The sequence below is a fragment of the Trachypithecus francoisi genome, unplaced genomic scaffold (assembly GCF_009764315.1).
Source record: "Trachypithecus francoisi isolate TF-2019V2 unplaced genomic scaffold, Tfra_2.0 Lachesis_group8, whole genome shotgun sequence".
NCBI classification, from domain to species: Eukaryota; Metazoa; Chordata; class Mammalia; order Primates; family Cercopithecidae; genus Trachypithecus; species Trachypithecus francoisi.
The window spans coordinates 13,681,207-13,699,322 of record NW_022681473.1 but is presented as its reverse complement, the minus strand read 5'-3'; the positions used below and the strand labels follow the sequence as shown (position 1 = coordinate 13,699,322).

At 40.5% G+C, this 18,116-nt stretch overlaps 1 protein-coding gene across 1 annotated transcript; it reads left to right on the top strand.

The window, feature by feature from the left end:
• Window positions 1–1,216: 1,216 nt before the first annotated feature.
• On the top strand, window positions 1,217–16,431 carry MS4A3 (membrane spanning 4-domains A3). Its single transcript, XM_033206269.1, has 7 exons — window positions 1,217–1,351; window positions 5,967–6,138; window positions 7,582–7,719; window positions 9,689–9,745; window positions 13,290–13,448; window positions 15,258–15,359; window positions 15,887–16,431. The coding sequence occupies exons 2-7, from the start codon at window positions 5,983–5,985 to the stop codon at window positions 15,962–15,964; spliced, it is 690 nt and encodes a 229-aa protein (XP_033062160.1). The 5' UTR covers window positions 1,217–1,351; window positions 5,967–5,982; the 3' UTR covers window positions 15,965–16,431.
• Window positions 16,432–18,116: the final 1,685 nt, after the last annotated feature.

Below are 18,116 nucleotides of genomic sequence, written 5' to 3'. Positions count from 1 at the left end.
TTTCTCTCAGGCCTGGCCCTGTGACCTTCATAAGGATTGTGGTTTGAATCTTCACGTTACCCACTTCCTTACTCCCTGTCACTTGGCTCTGATCTTTCTATCACCTATTTTAGGACATTTATTTAGGATAAGTATATAATTTGGCCACTTTTGAAACTGAAAGGAGGCCAGGCGCGATGGCTCATGCCTGTAATCCCAGCACTTTGGGAGGCTGAGGTGGGTGGATTACCTGAGGTCAGGAGTTCGAGACCAGCCTGACCAATAAGGTGAAACCCTGTCTCTACTAAAAATACAAAAATTAGTTGGGTGTGGTGGCGCATGCCTGTAGTCGCAGCTATTCAGGAGGTGGGAACAGGAGAATTGCTTGAACTCAGGAGGTGGAGGTTGCAGTAAGCCAAAATCGCACCATTGCACTCCAGCCTGCACGACAGAGAGAGACACCATCTCAACAAATAAACAAACAAAACAAAAAAACAAAAACAAAAAGGAAAAAAACTGAAAGGAGGGATTTTAACAATCATATTAGGATAACTGGCACACTTCGGGCTTCACCATTGTACAAAACAGAGGTTTTGCACAGGGCTTTTCCAGTTAAATTTTAGGAAAACTGGGTAACATTTCTATACCGTAGTTTTCTCTACCATAACATTGGATTAATAGTAGTACCTGGGTCCTGGGTTATTGTGAGGATGAAATGAATTAACACATGTAAAGCATTTAGAACAATGACCTGTACGTAGTAATCATTTAATACATTTAAACAATAATTAGCATTATTATTATATCTGTGATATTGGCAAAGTAACCTCTCTAAGCATGTGAGAATTGAATGTCATCATGCATATAAGGTACATAGCACCGTTGCTGGCACATCATGTAAAAGAAGTACCAGGGTGACCACCTCCCTTCTCCAGATGCTTCTCTGACAGTGTGACTTTATCTCTTCTTGCTATGCAACTAACTCTGTTCTACCTCCATCCCACAACCTCTTCCCACTTGTCTACCCGTATTTATTGCTTGTATTTCCTGTTCCAACAACGTGTTAAGCAACATCTGAAAGCCAGAAGACAGTTACCCCTCACGCCAGTTTCCTAATCATCACTAAGCCCTGGGGAAACAAAATGGATCAGGGAGGCCTCAGATGCAGATGTGATTAGCACACTGGTCAGTCAGCCCGCAAAACATTTTCACCGAGTCCTCTAAAGTGTTGCATAAGGTAAAGATAACATTAAGTCTGTGGAGGCTTCCGTTATCGGGAAAAGATGCTGTAGGGATCTTTTCTGAGTGTCTGCTACTTGCGACAAGCTGGACTTGGGAGGAAAGCAGTCTGCCAAAGCCTGAAGCCTCCAAGGTATAGATTCCCTCTCCATAGACATTCCCCTTTCTTTTGCATCTTTTGTTAAAATGCCTCCCAGTGGACTACTGGGGATGTCTGCAAAGGTCTCTGTTTGGTTGCTGTGCAGAGGTTTGGAACATTTAACTGTGAGCATGGCTTCTCTTTAGGATGTGATGATTCCTTTGGAGCCATGATGGAAAGTGTTAGACATAATAATACAGCAATTTCTTTGGGAAAATGTGGGTATGGATACACACACAGGCACACACACCTCTTAGATACATTAATCCCACTGGCTGCACCTGAGTTTGTCTGCTAGCTCTGACAATGAGGGGTGATCTGGATATGCCTGAAGTATGGGGTCTGCAAAGTGCATTTTAGCATAGCTCAGAGGACAGTAGAGTGTAATGATAACTTGAGATGGATTGCCAGGTTTTGATTTTTAGCTTCTCAAATTGCTGGCTGTGTGGGCTTGGGAAAGCTACTTAACTTCTTTGTTCCTCAGCTTCTTCGTCTGTTAGATGGAAAGGATCCTAACAGTAGTAGCCATTCATCTGCTGTTGTGAGAACTAAATTAGTAAACATGAGTAAAGCCCTAGAACAAATGCCTGCCACCTACTAAGAGCTGGAGAGCTGAACTTAACTGGTAGTTTCCTAGAAAATCTACATTTCTCTGAATTTTTTTTTTTTTTTTGTGACGGAATCTCGCTCTGTTGCCCAGGCTGGAGTGCAGTGGTGCCATGTCAGCTCACTGCAAGCTCCGCCTCACGGGTTTAAACAATTCTCCTGCCTCAGCCTCCTGAGTAGCTGGATTACAGGCGCGTGCTGTCACAACTGGCTAATTTTTTGTGTTTTTAGTAGAGACAGGATTTCACCATGTTAGCCAGAATGATCTCAATCTCCTGACCTTGTGATCCTCCTGACTTCGTGATCCTCCCGCCTCGGCCTCCCAAAAGTACTGGGATTACAGGCGTGAGCCACTGCACCTGGACCATTTCTCTGAATTTTTTTTTTTTTTAAACAGATACCTGATTTAACCACATTTTAGAAAACATAGTTTGTTTCACCTGAAGGCTGAAAATTCTCCCTGATTATTTTGATTATTTGAAACAAATCAAGTTAAATAATATGGTTAGATATTTGCTCCCTTCAGAAATGCTCTTGGAGTTTCTTGGGATGAGCGGCTCCTGTGCTTGTAGAGATATTTTCCATGATCATTTATCAGGATGGATACCTGGGGTTGGACCGAAAGTCTGGTTACTGATTGAACATGTGTTAACTGCTTGCCATCTGATGATTCTGAGCTAGGCACTGGAATTGCAGTGATGAGTAGACAACGAGGTAACAGATAAGTATCCAGGCAGTTAACGCTCAGGCTGATTAAGTGGTATGAAAAGGAAAGTTGAGGAAATTCTGAGAGCAACCAAAAGAGGTGCATGCTTCTTCCAGACTTGGCCAGGACTAAAAACAATGTCCTGAAAGTATGACATGTGGGCTGAAAATCAGTCTGGAAGGGCCGGGCGCAGTGACTCATGCCTGTAATCCCAGCACTTTGGGAGGCCGAGGTGGGAGGATCACCTAAGGTCGGGAGTTCAAGACCAGCCTGGCCAACATAGTAAAACCCCATCTCTACTAAAAGTACCAAAATTAGCTGGGTGTGCTGGTGCATGCCTGTAATCCCAGCTACTTGGCAGGCTGAGGCAGGATAGTAGCTTGAACCTGGGAGGCAGAGGTTGCAGTGAGCCGAGATTGGGCCACTGCACTCCAGCCTGGGAGACAGAGCAAGACTCCATCTCAAAAATAAAAATAAAAATAAAAAATCAGTCTGGAAGGAGAGCAGAAATTATCCAGGTGAAGCTTGAGGGGACTTGTCTTTCAGGAATAGTGGGATAGCACAGAGCATTGAAGACATTTGCGGACTTGGAACTTCTGAAGGAAGACAAATCAATAAAACAAGGCTGGCCGGGCGTGGTGGCTCAAGCCTGTAATCCCAGCACTTTGGGAGGCCGAGACGGGTGGATCACGAGGTCGGGAGATCGAGACCATCCTGGCTAACACGGTGAAACCCCATCTCTACTAAAAAAATACAAAAAGCTAGCCGGGCGATGTGGCGGGCGCCTGTAGTCCCAGCTACTCGGGAGGCTGAGACAGGAGAATGGCGTAAACCCGGGAGGCGGAGCTTGCAGTGAGCTGAGATCCGGCCACTGCACTCCAGCCTGGGCAATAGAGCGAGACTCCATCTCAAAAAAAAAACCCACAAAAAACAAGATAGGGAGGGGTAAGGGGTGAGGCAGGAGACATAGGAGAGAGATTGTCTGGTCATAAGGCAGCCACACTCTCCATATTGCATGCATCTTAGTTCATTAGATATTTAATCCAAAATACATACAAATTTCCCAGTGGATAAATCTGAAGTCTTGGCTTTTTGGCTATTCTTATTTATACTTCTTGCAGATAATTACGTTAGAAACTCATTCATATGGAGTTTGCTTTAAGCTTTATTGATCTTCCCTCGCTCTTGGGTTCTGTGCAGTGTTGAACATGGGAGGTTAAGGGCTCCTTGTCATTTTACATTTATCCATATTTAAATACATAGAGAATGTAATTTAATCTTAGCATGAAAATCAGTATTGGTAGGAAACTTTGATGAGGCATATTGGTAGGAAAATTTTATGACATTTATAATAAACGTTTTATCAGTATTGGTAGGGAACTTTTATGAACTTTTATTGCAATTTCCAGTGTAATAATAAAACATGGCCTGACTCTCACTTTAAGTCAGTGCTTAGTAAATCTGTCACCACACTTAAATGAGGGTCATACACGCCCCCAGAACAGAGTATCAGAAAGGTAAACATCCTGAAAGTGGCATGTATTTAGTTTAACCAAAAAAGTTAGTTACTAGAAAAATGGATCTGGTATATAGTTGATGACAAAAAGTAGAAATTAAGATACAATTCTTTACTTTCTTTGTTTAACAAAAAGCTTTTATTTTAGGTTTAGAGATACATGTGCAAGTTCGTTATACAGGTAAGTTCGTGCCACAGAGGTGTGTTGTGCAGATTGTCACCCAGGTACTAAGCCTAGTACCCAATAGTTATTTTTCCTGATCTCCTCCCTCCTCTCTCTGATAATCTCCAGTGTGTGTTCCCCTCTATGTGTCTATTTGTTCTTATCATTTAGCTCCCACTTATAAGTGAGAATATGTGGTATTTGGTTTTCTGTTCCTGTATTAGCTTTCTAAGGATAATGGCTTCCAGCTTCATCCATGTTCCTGCAAAAGACATGATCTCATTCCTTTTCATGGCTGCATAGTATTCCATGGTGTGTATGTACCACATTTTCTTCATCCAGTCTACAACTGATGGACATTTAGGTTGATTCTATGTCTTTGCTATTGTGAATAGTGCTGCAATGAACATTCACGTGGATGTGTCTTTATGGTAGAACGATTTATATTAAGATCTTATTCTTAACCCAATCAATAGTTTTGGCAGAATACAGCATCATTTCATGTGTTTATGGTTCATCTCATGCCATGTCCCCCATCACTTACAAAAGCATATAAGCATTTTGCAACTATTTTGTGTTGGAGGGTACTATGAATTAGGAAGTTACATTGCCCAACATTCAGAAGCCCAATGTAAGCATTCTATGTGTACTTTAGTGATACATATTTTTTAGCTGTAATGATTGAGGTGGTTGTTTTGTGACTCTTATATACAAACTTGAAGTCCTTTTTGTCAGAAGGCAGAGTATAAGTTAAAAGTTGATACCATCTGTTCATAGGTTAAGAATCCCGTACATTATCAAAGTCACCTCTTGCAATGTTACTAACAAATTAAAATCATTCTCATTTTTACAGAAGTGAAAACTGAGGTTCCCACTATAAGGTCATGCAACTAGTAAATGATGAAATCTGGATTTGAATTTGGATCTTCCATAGTGCTTAAACTCTATCATGCTATGTTGATACTCAGAAAGACATCTTCTATATAGTGCTATATAATGTAATGATTTGAAAAATATTGGACCTTAGAGTAGAATGTTTTTAGTAGAATCTGAAATGATTTATAAGCTATATGAGTTTGGGTAAGTTTCTCAATCTCTCTATACCTCAATTTTTTTTCATCTGTGAAATGGGAATAATAATAATATTATAACAGGATTAAATATATTAATACATTCACAGCATCTAGACAGTGCCTGGTAGATAATAATAAGTACTAAATAAATGATACCTACTATTATTACTGGAATCTGGCTAAAGCCATTATTCTTATAAAGAGACCACTGCTCAGAGGAACCATATGTCTGGTTGCCCTCGACTGATTTGAAGAAAGGCAGGGACTATATATCAGTGCATGCACAATGAGAAAGAAATTGCTCTTTACCATTCCAAAGTTAAGTGAAGTACCAAGGCCTACTGTAATGACCCAATGATGTCTACTACTCCAAGGCAAGACAGAATTGAATATTGTACAAACTCTGTTACTCTGCCCTGGTGTCCCATTTGTGGAGAATCATTGTAATGTATGAACAGAATTGAACCCTTCTGGAACATTCAAAATTTTAGTAGCTAGTGGAAAAAGGGAAAGCATGAAGCCTTTGGATTTCTTTTCTATCACAGCAATAAACAACCCCCAATGGCCTCCCACGAAGTTGATAATGCAGAACTGGGATCAGCCTCTGCCCATGGTACCCCAGGCAGTAAGGCGGGACCAGACGAGCTGAATAATTCTGTCTACCAGCCCATTGATGGATCACAAGATTATCAGAAAGAAAAATTACAAGTTCTTGGGGTAAGTCAGCCTTAGTTTAAACACTGATTTAAAAGGGAAGAAAATAAATACAGTTGACCTGTGAACAATGTGTGTTTGAACTGTGAGGATTCCCTTACATGAGGATTTCTTCCACCTCTGTTTGCCATCCCGAGACAGCAAGAACTGTCTCCCTCTCTCCTTCCTCAGTCTATTCAACAAGAAGAGGATGAGGATGAAGACTTTTATAATAATCTACTTCCACTTAATGAATAGTAAATACATTGTCTCTTTCTTATGATTTCCTTAATAAAGTTTTTAGTTTCTCTAGCTTATTGTATATAACATGTTACATACAAAATATGTATGTGATAATCGATTGTTTATGTTAATAGTAAGGCTTCTGGTCAACAGTAGGCTATTAGTAGTTAAGTTTTTGGGAAGTCAAAAGTTATATGTGGATTTTCAACCATGAAGGGTGTGGGCATTCCAAACCCCAATGTCGTTCAAAAGCCAACTGTATCATGAGGAAAACCTTGCTTATGCTGAGAAGGAGGAAATTCTGAGTTATTTATCACTGAGTTAATGAAGAATTGGAGAAAACACTGGGACTTATTACAGATCTGGGGAGCAGAAATGCAGAGCCTTTCTTTCATGGTAGAAAACATCAAGCCTTGGAGAACAGATTCCAAGACCCTTCATTTTTGGTTTTCTGCCTTTTGACCAGCCATTTTAGGAGCCTGAGCTCTATGAGGCTTATATTCTATATTATAAATTTAAAAATTGGGTTGAGAGGCCAGACGCAGTGGCTCACGCCTGTAATCCCAGCACTTTGGGAGGCCGAGGTGGGAGGGTCAGGATGAGGTCAGGAGATGGAGACCATCTTGGCCAACACAGTGAAACCGCTTCTCTACTAAAAATACAAAAATTAGCTGGGTGTGGTGGCAGACGCCTGTAATCCCAGCTACTCGGGAGGCTGAGGCACGAGAATTACTTGAACCCAGGAGGCGAAGTTTGCAGTGAGCCAATATCACGCCACTGCACTCCAGCCTGGCAACAGAGCAAGACTCTGTTTTAAAAAGAAAAAAAAAATTGGGTTGAGAGAAAGGCTGAGTATGATATGGCTTAACTTCTGTCTGCCTTCATCATGTTATGGCCTGAAAGCATGCCGGGAAGAGACTTTGACTCCATCTACCTTACCTGCCATGTCTCCTTTACTCTCCTGCCACTTTCTGAGAGGAGTTCCTGAGAATGAATAATAGAAATGTGGGGGAGAGGTGAAGATGAAAGGCTGCCACTGGAATTGGTGCGGATAGTGTGGGACAAAAAACTTTTTCAGATAAGCTCTTGTTCTGTTAATTTAGGCTTGACACTTTAACAATTTCAAGCACCGACATCTCCTTGCTGAGGAAAATTAAAATGGTCTGTTTTCACTGTCCACTTTAGTATATGACTGTTATGCCTTTTTCCCCCTTCTTCTTTCAGGCCATCCAGATCCTGAATGCAGCAATGATTCTGGCTTTGGGTGTCTTTCTGGGTTCCTTGCAATACCTGTTCCACCTCCAAAGGCACTTCTATTTCTTCACCTTCCACACAGGCTACCCATTTTGGGGTGCTGTGTTTGTGAGTATTCATACTGCCCTGGCTGTGTGTTATTTCTTAGATACCACTGCTGGAGATGTGTTTGATGACAAAAGTATTGTTTGTAGGTTATTGGAAGGTTGCATGCTGTGGTTTTGATTTGCAATTCTTGAACAACTAATTAGAAACAAGGAACTCTTTGTTTATTTTTAAATTAAATTAATGTATTAATTTATTTTTTGAGACAGCGTCTTGATCTGTTGTCCAGGCTAGAGTGCAGTGGCATGATCTCTGCCCACTGCAACCTCTGCCTCCCCAGTTCAAGTGATTCTCTTGCCTCAGTCTCCTGAGTGGCTGGGATTACAGGCATGCACCACCATGCCCAGCTAATTTTTGTTTTTGTATTTTTAGTAGATATGGGGTTTCACCATGTTTCCCAGGATGGTCTGGAACTCCTGACCACAAGTGGTCCTCCAGGCTTGGCCTTCCAAAATGCTGGAATTGCGAGGCATGAGCCCCGATGCCCGGCCAAAAACCTCTTTCTGATTAAGAGAAATCACATTTGCCAAGTACAAATGAAGTCCTAAAAATTGTCTTATATCTATGTGCTACATTTATAGATACTTAAAACATTGAATGAAAAATGGGTATTGATGAATTGCCTTGTGGTGCAGCAGAGAGTCCTGGCTTGAGAGTTAAGAAATTTGTTTGCTGATTATTGTCTGAAAATCGGAAGAATCATTTCCACTATCTGGGTCAACATGCAATCAGAAAAAATAGGGGTGATTTAAAAATGTATTCATTCAGCTTTGATTATTTGATTATTACTTCCCTGATAGTTCAGTTTTTAAAGGTGAATGATATGTTTGTTGGCCATTTGTATATCTTCTTTTGAGAATTGTCTATTCATGTCCTTAACCCACTTTTTGATGGAATTGTTTGTTTACTTTTTGGTGATTTGTTTGAGTTCACTGTAGATTCTGGATATTAGTCCTTTGTCAGATGTGTAGATTGTGAAAATATTCTCCCACTCTGTGGGTTGTCGGTTTACTCTGCTGACTGTTCCTTTTGCCGTGCAAAAGCTCCTTAGTTTAATTAGGTCCCAGCTATTTCTCTTTGATTTTATTTCATTTGTTTTTGGGTTCTTGGTCATGAAATCCTTGCATAAGCCATTATCCTAAGTGAAGTAACTAGGAGTGGAAAATCAAACATCTTATGTTCTCACTTATAAGTGCGAGCTAAGCTATGAGGATGCAAAGGCATAAGAATGACACAATGGGCCGGGTGCGGTGGCTCAAGCCTGTAATCCCAGCACTTTGGGAGGCCGAGACGGGCGGATCGCAAGGTCAGGAGATCGAGACCATCCTGGCTAACATGGTGAAACCCTGTCTCTACTAAAAACTACAAAAAAATTAGCCGGGCAAGGTGGCGGCGCCTGGAGTCCCAGCTACCTGGGAGGCTGAGGCAGGAGAATGGCGTGAACCCGGGAGGCGGAGCTTGCAGTGAGCTGAGATCCGGCCACAGCACTCCAGCCTGGGTGACAGAGCGAGACTCCGTCTCAAAAAAAAAAAAAAAAAAAAAAAAAAAAGAATGACACAATGGACTTTGGGGACTCAGGGGGAAAAGGTGGGAAGGAGGTAAGGGATAAAAGGCTACAAATTGTGTTCAGTATATACTGTCTGGGTGGTGGGTACACCAAAATCTCACAAATTACCACTAAAGAACTTATCCATGTAACCAAACACCACCTGTTCCCCAATAACGTATGGAAATTTAAAAAAATTTAAAAAAATAAGATGAATAAAACTCATTGCATGGAAAGACAAAAGAAATAAAGAAAGAAATAAATAAAATGAACAACATCAAGTACAGTTTTGTGTCCTAGGATGTGAATTTTAAAAAGGAGGTTTGTATGACTATTGCTGAATATCTGCTAATTGAGGGAGGGCCAAGAAGAAAATGGTTGAGACTTAATATTCCTTTATCTGTTTTACTTCCTATTTTCAAACAGTTTTGTAGTTCGGGAACCTTGTCTGTTGTAGCAGGGAGAAAACCCGCAAGAATATGGGTAAGTAGCACTCCCTCTTTCTCTATGATCAGAGGAGTGGAAATATGTTATTCATAAATGGTAGGAGAGTAGGGGTCCATGAATACAACTGAGACGCTGACTATCATTTAATGCACAAAAAATGAGTTTTCTTAACATATTCAGATGGTAGGTAAATAAGATCACATACATTGTGAGGATGCATTCCTAGGATGCTTGCTCTGAATATTGGTGAACCTGAGGCTTAGAAAAAGTCTTATTGATTTTTTTTTTTTTTTTTTTTTTGAGGCGGAGTCTCGCTCTGTCGCCCGGACTGGAGTGCAGTGGCCGGATCTCAGCTCACTGCAAGCTCCGCCTCCCGGGTTTACGCCATTCTCCTGCCTCAGCCTCCCGAGTAGCTGGGACTACAGGCGCCCGCCACCTCGCCCGGCTAGTTTTTTTGTATTTTTAGTAGAGACGGGGTTTCACTGTGTTAGCCAGGATGGTCTCGATCTCCTGACCTCGTGATCCGCCCGTCTCGGCCTCCCAAAGTGCTGGGATTACAGGCTTGAGCCACCGCGCCCGGCCAGTCTTATTGATTTTTATGTGTTGTCACGTTTGACCAATTCTACTTATTTGGAAGTAAGAACTCCCACCACTAACTAGTTTCACAACTGAAAGTCCAAACTTCTATTCCTAAACAACTGCTAAGTCTCTATGATATGTTCTTAGTGAGTCATGTAGCCATTGATACTCCACTTTCCTACTCCGTTCATTCACTTTCCCTCCTCCATGGATAGCTATTTTACCATTTTATTCTGTCCTCAAACACCAACCCTGCTTCTCTCATCCTTACTCTCTGCTGATGATTTTTCTGTCTCATCTGAGAGAACTGAAGCCATTAGAAGATAATTTTCAGACCTCCACTACTTAATGGACTAGATCTATACCAATATATTTTTTCTTTTAGCCTCTTACCATAGGAAAATTTTGTGATTTTCTTTAAAGCTGATCTCTCTACTTGAGTATAAGATTCCATTCTTTTTTCCCCCATACAAGTGCATCAATTTAATTTGTGTCTCTCACTATATATATATATTTTTTGACAGAGTCTCACTCTGTCACCCAGGTGGGAGTGCAGTGGTGTGGTCACAGCTCACTACAGCCTCCACCTTCCGGGACTCATGCAATCCTCCCACCTCAGCCTCTTGCATAGCTGGGACTACAGGTGTTTGCCACCATACCTGGCTAATTTTTATCTTTTTTTTTTTGTAGAGACAGGATCTTGCCATGTTGCCCAGGCTGGTCTCAAAATCCTGGGCTCAAGCAGTCCTCCTGCCTCAGCCTCCCGAAAGGCTGGGGTTACAGGCACGAGTTACTTTGCCCAGTCTTTAATCAGCATGTAAACATCCAGTTACTGTTCTCAACATAAAAACAAAACAAAACAAGGAAACCTTGACATTATTTCTCTCTGCTAGGGACAGGCGCCATTCATATTTCTTTCTGTAGCTTAACTCCTTCAAAGGAATCATCATGTTCTTTCTCTAATTTCTATCTACCGATTTCAATTAAACCCACTTCAGTAAGGCTTCATTTTATTCCCTACTATCTTCTGTAACTGCTGTCTTTAAGACCACTGAAAACTTCCACCCTGCTAAAACAATGGTCAATTCTTGATCCTCATCTAACTTAACCTATGAGTAGCATTTAGCATAGTTAGTCTCCCACTCCTCCTTCCAGGAATTTCCTCACTTGGCTTCCAGCATACATTGCTTGGCTGGTTTTCCTCCCATCTTTTGGTTTCTCCATCTCAGTCTCCTTTCTTGGTTCCTCTCCTCCTCTCTGACCTTTTAATGTTCTGGTCCCCAGAGCTGAATTCTTTGCCACCTGTTCTTCTCAATCTATACGTACTTCTTCTGTGATCTTACACATCCTTATGACTTCAAATAACATCTCTATGTCCACAACTCTGAAATAAGTATTTCCAGCCCAGGTGTCTCTCCTGATCATCAGACTGGCATGTAAAGATCCAAAACTTGCCGGGCGCGGTGGCTCAAGCCTGTAATCCCAGCACTTTGGGAGGCTGAGACGGGCGGATCACGAGGTCAGGAGATCGAGACCATCCTGGCTAACACGGTGAAACCCCGTCTCTACTAAAAATACAAAAAACTAGCCGGGCGAGGTGGCGGGCGCCTGTAGTCCCAGCTACTCCGGAGGCTGAGGCAGAATGGTGTAAAACCCGGGAGGCAGAGCTTGCAGTGAGCTGAGATCCGGCCACTGCACTCCAGCCCGGGCGAAAGAGCAAGACTCCGTCTCAAAAAAAAAAAAAAAAAAAAAAAAAGATCCAAAACTCAACTCCCAGTTTTCTTCCTCAAACCTTCTCCTCATGTCAGCTGATGGGAACATCATCCTTCCAGATTCCCAGACCAAACACCTTAGAATAACCCTGAGTCTTCTTTCTTTCACAGTCCTGAATCCTACTTTTCAGCAAATAATGTTGGCTCTACTTTCAAGCTATTAATATATCCAGTTTTGGCCTTTTCTCATCTTTCTATTGATGACATTTCATCCAATCCACCTTGTCTCTCCTAATCGGGCTTCTAGCTTTTATCGTTGAACTTCTCTTTCCCTTGCTGGAAACAGTGATCCCTTGAAACCATAAAGCCAAGTATATCATTTATTTGCTCCAAATCCTTCATTGGCTTTGTATTTTTTTTTTTTTTTTGAGACGGAGTCTTGCTCTGCCGCCCAGGCTGGAGTGCAGTGGCCAGATCTCAGCTCACTGCAAGCTCCCCCTCCCGGGTTCACGCCATTCTCCTGTCTCAGCCTCCAGAGTAGCTGGGACTACAGGCGCCCGGCTAGTTTTTTGTATTTTTTAGTAGAGACGGGGTTTCACCGTATTAGCCAGGATGGTCTCGATCTCCTGACCTCGTGATCTGCCCGTCTCGGCCTCCCAAAGTGCTGGGATTACAGGCTTGAGCCACCGCGCCCAGCCGGCTTTGTATTTTTCTTAGAGTTAGAAACAAGGTCCTTTTCATGATCTGCAGAGCCCTACATGTTTTGGCCCTCTGTTAACTTTCCTTCTTCTTCATTTCCTAATATTGCCTACGTGCCTCCAACACCCTTGGCCCCTTGCTTCCCCAGAAGATTCTGGCCTTAGGACTTTGAGTGGTTCCCTAACTGCAAGGATATTCCCCCAGACAGACTCTTGGCTGGCACCCACAGCTCTTTCATGCCTCTCCCCAGTGTCATTTCTATTTAATATCGTGAACCCCCACTCCTCTCTTTGGATTCCCAGATTCTCCTTATCCCATTCTCTTAGCCCCTAGTACTTAATCATTTTCAAAAATATTATGTAATTTACCTATTAGTATGTTTACTTTTCTCTTTGTTTTTATTGCTAGAATATAAACTCCATGGAGGGTGGGGGACAGAAATCTTTCTTTGGTCATTGATGTTTGCCTGGCATCTAGGATATCAATGGGTGTGTAAACAATATTCAATTAATGTTTGTTTCAATGAATTGTTGCCAAAGGAATGAAGTATGTGCTGCATATAATAATCGAAAATTCTTATTCTTTTTCAGATACAAAACAGTTTTGGAATGAACATGGCCAGTGCTTCAATTGCAATAGTGGGGATTGCTTTTCTCTCAATAAATTTAGCAGTTAATATCCAGTCATTAAAGAGTTGTCAGTTTTCAGAGTCACCGGACCTATGCAATTACATGGGCTCCACATCAAATGTATGTTTTTGAAAAATATGTATAATTATAAAATATTTCAAACAATCCAGAATGTACAGAAAAATAATATATCAGGTACCATGCTGCTATAATTTGAATCTTTTTTTTTTTTTTTGAGACGGAGTCTCGCTCTGTCGCCCAGGCTGGAGCACAGTGGCGCGATCTCGGCTCACTGCAAGCTCCGCCTCCCGGGTTTACGCCATTCTCCTGCCTCAGACTCCTGAGTAGCTGGGACTACAGGTGCCCGCCACCTCGCCTGGCTAATATTTTGGATTCTTTAGTAGAAACGGGGTTTCGCCGTGTTAGCCAGGATGGTCTTGATCTCCCGACCTCATGATCTGCCCACCTCAGCCTCCCAAAACGCTGGGATTACGGGCGTGAGCTACCACGCCCGGCCCATAATTTGAATTTTGGGTCTGCTGCCTATTTATAATGAAGGTTGAATTAGATAATCCCTTGAGTTTTCTCATTTTTGAAACGAGGATAACAATAGTACCCATCTCATAGAATTGATGTGAATATTTAGTAAGTTAACATATGATAAGCAATTAAAACAAGGCTTAGCATATCATGTTACATAATTATTAATATTACTGCGACTACTACTATTACACTCCCCAGACAGATTTTTTTAAAAGTTTCATATCATAGCTCCTTGCTTAATAAAACAAACTTGAGAGATTTACAACTTTCTCTGCAATCTGGAATGTTCAAAGAATGATGAAGTTTTGAAGGACTGCACTTTAGAATGAAATGAACATGGTGTTTTCAAAGGAAAGCTTTTTAATAACCTTACCAATTTTTAAAAAATTTGTGTTTCAGAATTCTTCCTCTTCTGAGGTCTACTTAGAAGTTAATATTTTCCTTTGGAATTATCCATTTCATCCCAATGATCTATGAACCGTTAATCACAGACTCACTCCTAAGCTTCCTGTTTTGTTTTTTTATTATTATTATACTCTTAAGTTCTAGGGTACATGTGCACAACGTGCAGGCTTTTTACATGTGTATACATGTGCTGTGTTGGTGTGCTGCACCCATTAACTCGTCATTTACATTAGATATTTCTCTTAATGCTATCCCTCCCCCATCCCCGCACCCCAAGACAGGCCCCGTGTATGATATTCACCGCCTTGTGTCCAAGTGTTCTCATTGTTCAATTCCCAGCTATGAGTGAGACACTACTTATGGAAGTTTGTGTTCTCATTTTCTTTATTATATTTTTAATGATCTAAATTTATATTTGTCAGAGCCTGATTTTTCTGTGAATTCGGTGGTATTTTTCCTCCAGGGATATACTGTATTCGTTGCTTCTGGGTGCCTCAGGAATAATAGTAGAATCACTAGCCCAACAATTTTATTTTGTGTTTATATCAGCGTAGTGTTTTAGTTTCTAGGGATAATGTAAATGCCTAAACCCTTATGAAGTGCTATTAGTGAAATCGTGGAACAGTCATTTTGTTCATTTTCCTAAACCGTCTACTCCTCTCCTTAATTTACTACTATTCACATTGGAAGATGTTAGTGATAGTGTCAGAATTTTGTTTCTACAGCTTCTTCCCCCTGTAGCTACTTCACATGGGTTGACATAGAAATGCGACACATCTTTCTCTTCAGAGAAAGTGTTTTCATGCTTTTAGATTGATATACTATCTCTTCTACAGTATTATGTGTGTCTGTGTCTTTCATTTATGGTTCACTTTGTTCTACTTTATGGGAGGGAGATGTTGTAGTCTGGTTTCCTGCTGACATTTTTTTTTTCCTCTGGATGTTGCCACTGGGTTTGATATAAGGCATCATATCCCCTAGGGCATGGTGTCTCTACTGCTGATTCTCACTTCGCTGGAATTGTGCATAATCATCTCTACCGTAGCCATGTTGTGGAATGCCAACTGCTGTAATTCAAGAGAGGTGAGATTTTTCAAATGAGGAATCATCCACATGGTCTCAAAGCCTCCCTGTAGGGTTTGAAGCTGTTTCTGACTCTTAGATATAAACTTTTATGTGGTAATGATTTGTGGAGTTCCTGGAATTAGAGATTTATGAATTTCAGAGGTGGAATGAAGGGTAGAAAAGAATTTAGATGCGAAAATGCAAGAGGAAATACTGCACTTAATATATGAGCGTACTTTCTTATACAGTTGGAATTAAGTTAAATTATTTTCTTACAACTTGTGACTTTCTACTTGTATGACCTAGGAAAAATTAATAATTCTTTCTAAATTTTAGATATATTAACCGTAAGATGAAAATAGTATCTTCATTCTCTTCTAATGTTTGTTGTGAGGACTGTGTATATAATCTTTACAGCATCTGGCACAGTAATCATCAATGAATGGATTTTGTATTGTTGATGATTATGATGATAACAGGAAAGGATGGGAGGAGAAGGAGATAATGATCCTGTTCTTGGACATTAATGTTGTTTTATTTTCTAGGAAATTTCCTCACCTCCCAATTCTGTGGAATCAAGAATACCTCCTTATGAAAATAATTCTGAGAGCATGAATATTTGACCTTAAATCTCCAGTGACTCAGAGCTTCACCCACAAACTCAGGAGAACGTGAGCCTGTCTATAAAGCTCAATCCTTCTATCACGGCACCAATCACAAGAACCTTGGACATTTGACTGACTCTATCCTTTCTCTCCTAACTATAAATCCTATTTGTGTGTTGTGGATGTGGAAGGACAGATACATTTCTTTAGGCATTCTTGGATATTTGTAACTTCTATGATCATTACTCCAAAGTTGTTTCCAGAAATTGCTTCTATTTCTTCTTACCCACCTACTCCATTGCTTTATGAGGTTTAAGGAAGGAAGTCAGTGTAATCCCTGTTTAATATATTTTTTCTAAAATCCAACTTCTGACCACCCAGTCAGAAGAAAAAGGAGACATTTTTTCCATTACAGAGAAATGCTTAACATCAGCATTACAAAAAGTGTCAAATAAAAAATTACCACCATTATCATTAAAATAAATATTCACTTTTTATTTGATGAATGAAATTTATTTGAAATTAATTAAATAATTAAATAAATTAAAAAATTTATTTGAAAATAAATTTTCATTAAAATAAATTTGAGATGAGAGGGTTAAGGCTCAGGGATTTTATTTTATTTCAGTGAACTGCTGGAACTCACACATACCCTGAAATGTCAATGATGATTTATGTTGGTGAGTCTGACAGCAAGCCCAAATGTGTTCTTCAAAGGACAATGGGAAACTGTAAAGTAGAGAAGTAAAGAACAAGGCCTTTAGAATCTGCCACATCTGGGTTCAAATTCTGAAACCGTCACTTATTACCTGTATGAACATGGGCAAGTTACCTAATCTCTTTGACCTAGTTTTCCTCATCTGTAAAATAGATGTAATAATAACAACTACTTGGTGAGTTGCTATGAGGGTTAAATGAAAATAAAAAGAAAATGTGATACAGCACCACAAGTACTTGCTAATGATGTTGCTGTTGTGGTTAGTCTTGCTGTTGCTGGTAAAAGCTAAGGTGGGATTGTGGTCAGATGTGCTGGAGAAATAACAGTGGAAACCTTACTTACCCTTCCATTGTGGCTCCTGGTATAACCTCCAACGACTTCAATAGCCATCTTTTCAAGGTGGCAGTGTGGTGTGAAAACTTCCCTCAGTTCCTCGTTTATAAATCTGCTAAAGCACTTATATTTCTTATTCATAAATATTCAAGATAAATAAAATGTATGAATAAGAAATATAAGCACTTATTGTGTGCATAAATTTATACCCATAATTTACTCTTAGCTATTTGTATATCATATGTGCAAAGGTTCTTCTCTACTTCTTGGCTACTTATGTAATAAATATTTCTTTATTTTTTTAATCCATTCTGCAGCGGGATAATTAAGGAATCAGAGAGACCGAGGGGTTGAGGAGGAATTATTTAATTATTTAGGTGCACCCACCCAGTCGGATTTACATCCAAAGGACTGAGCCCCGAACAAAGAGTCAGTCCGGTTACCTTTTAAGCATTTTGTGGGGCGTGGGGAGATCTGTGCAGGGGGAAGCATATTACAGAAGCGAGAAACAAAGACAGTTATTCAATTAAGACATGTATTACATTATTTCTTACTTTTCAAAGAAAGACATGTTTTACGACTTATCTGCCTAGTGACCTTGCAATTGCACAGCTAGAGAAACAGTTTTCACAATGCCTGGGAAAGGGAGAGATAAGGCTCACTAGTCACAGAAAAACAGGCAGTTGATTTTAAAGGACTCCAGCTCTTTCTCTTCTTCAGGGGGAACTGGGTTTTCTTACATACAACTGAGTTTTTGCTTACACATTCTTTAATTTATTTTAATTCCTGTTCCAATTCAGCAATCATTTAGGAAGTGCCTACTATGCATCATGTATTGTGCTAAGAGCTTGGCATACAATAGAGAATGATGCATAATCTCTGCTCTTAAATTGTTTGTAGTGGGAGATACAGACCCCTAGAAACACACAACGGCTCTGATAGGAAGAGTATAGGAATCTTGAGAAGCCCGTAGGACGAGCTTCTAAACCAGGTTAGAAGACATGTCAGTGATAGCTTTTCAGAACACGTCTTCTCCACTGAGATCTTAAAGATAACTGAGAGTTAACAGGATGGAAGAAAAGAGGATACATTCAAAGGCCTTTAAGTTAAAACAAATTT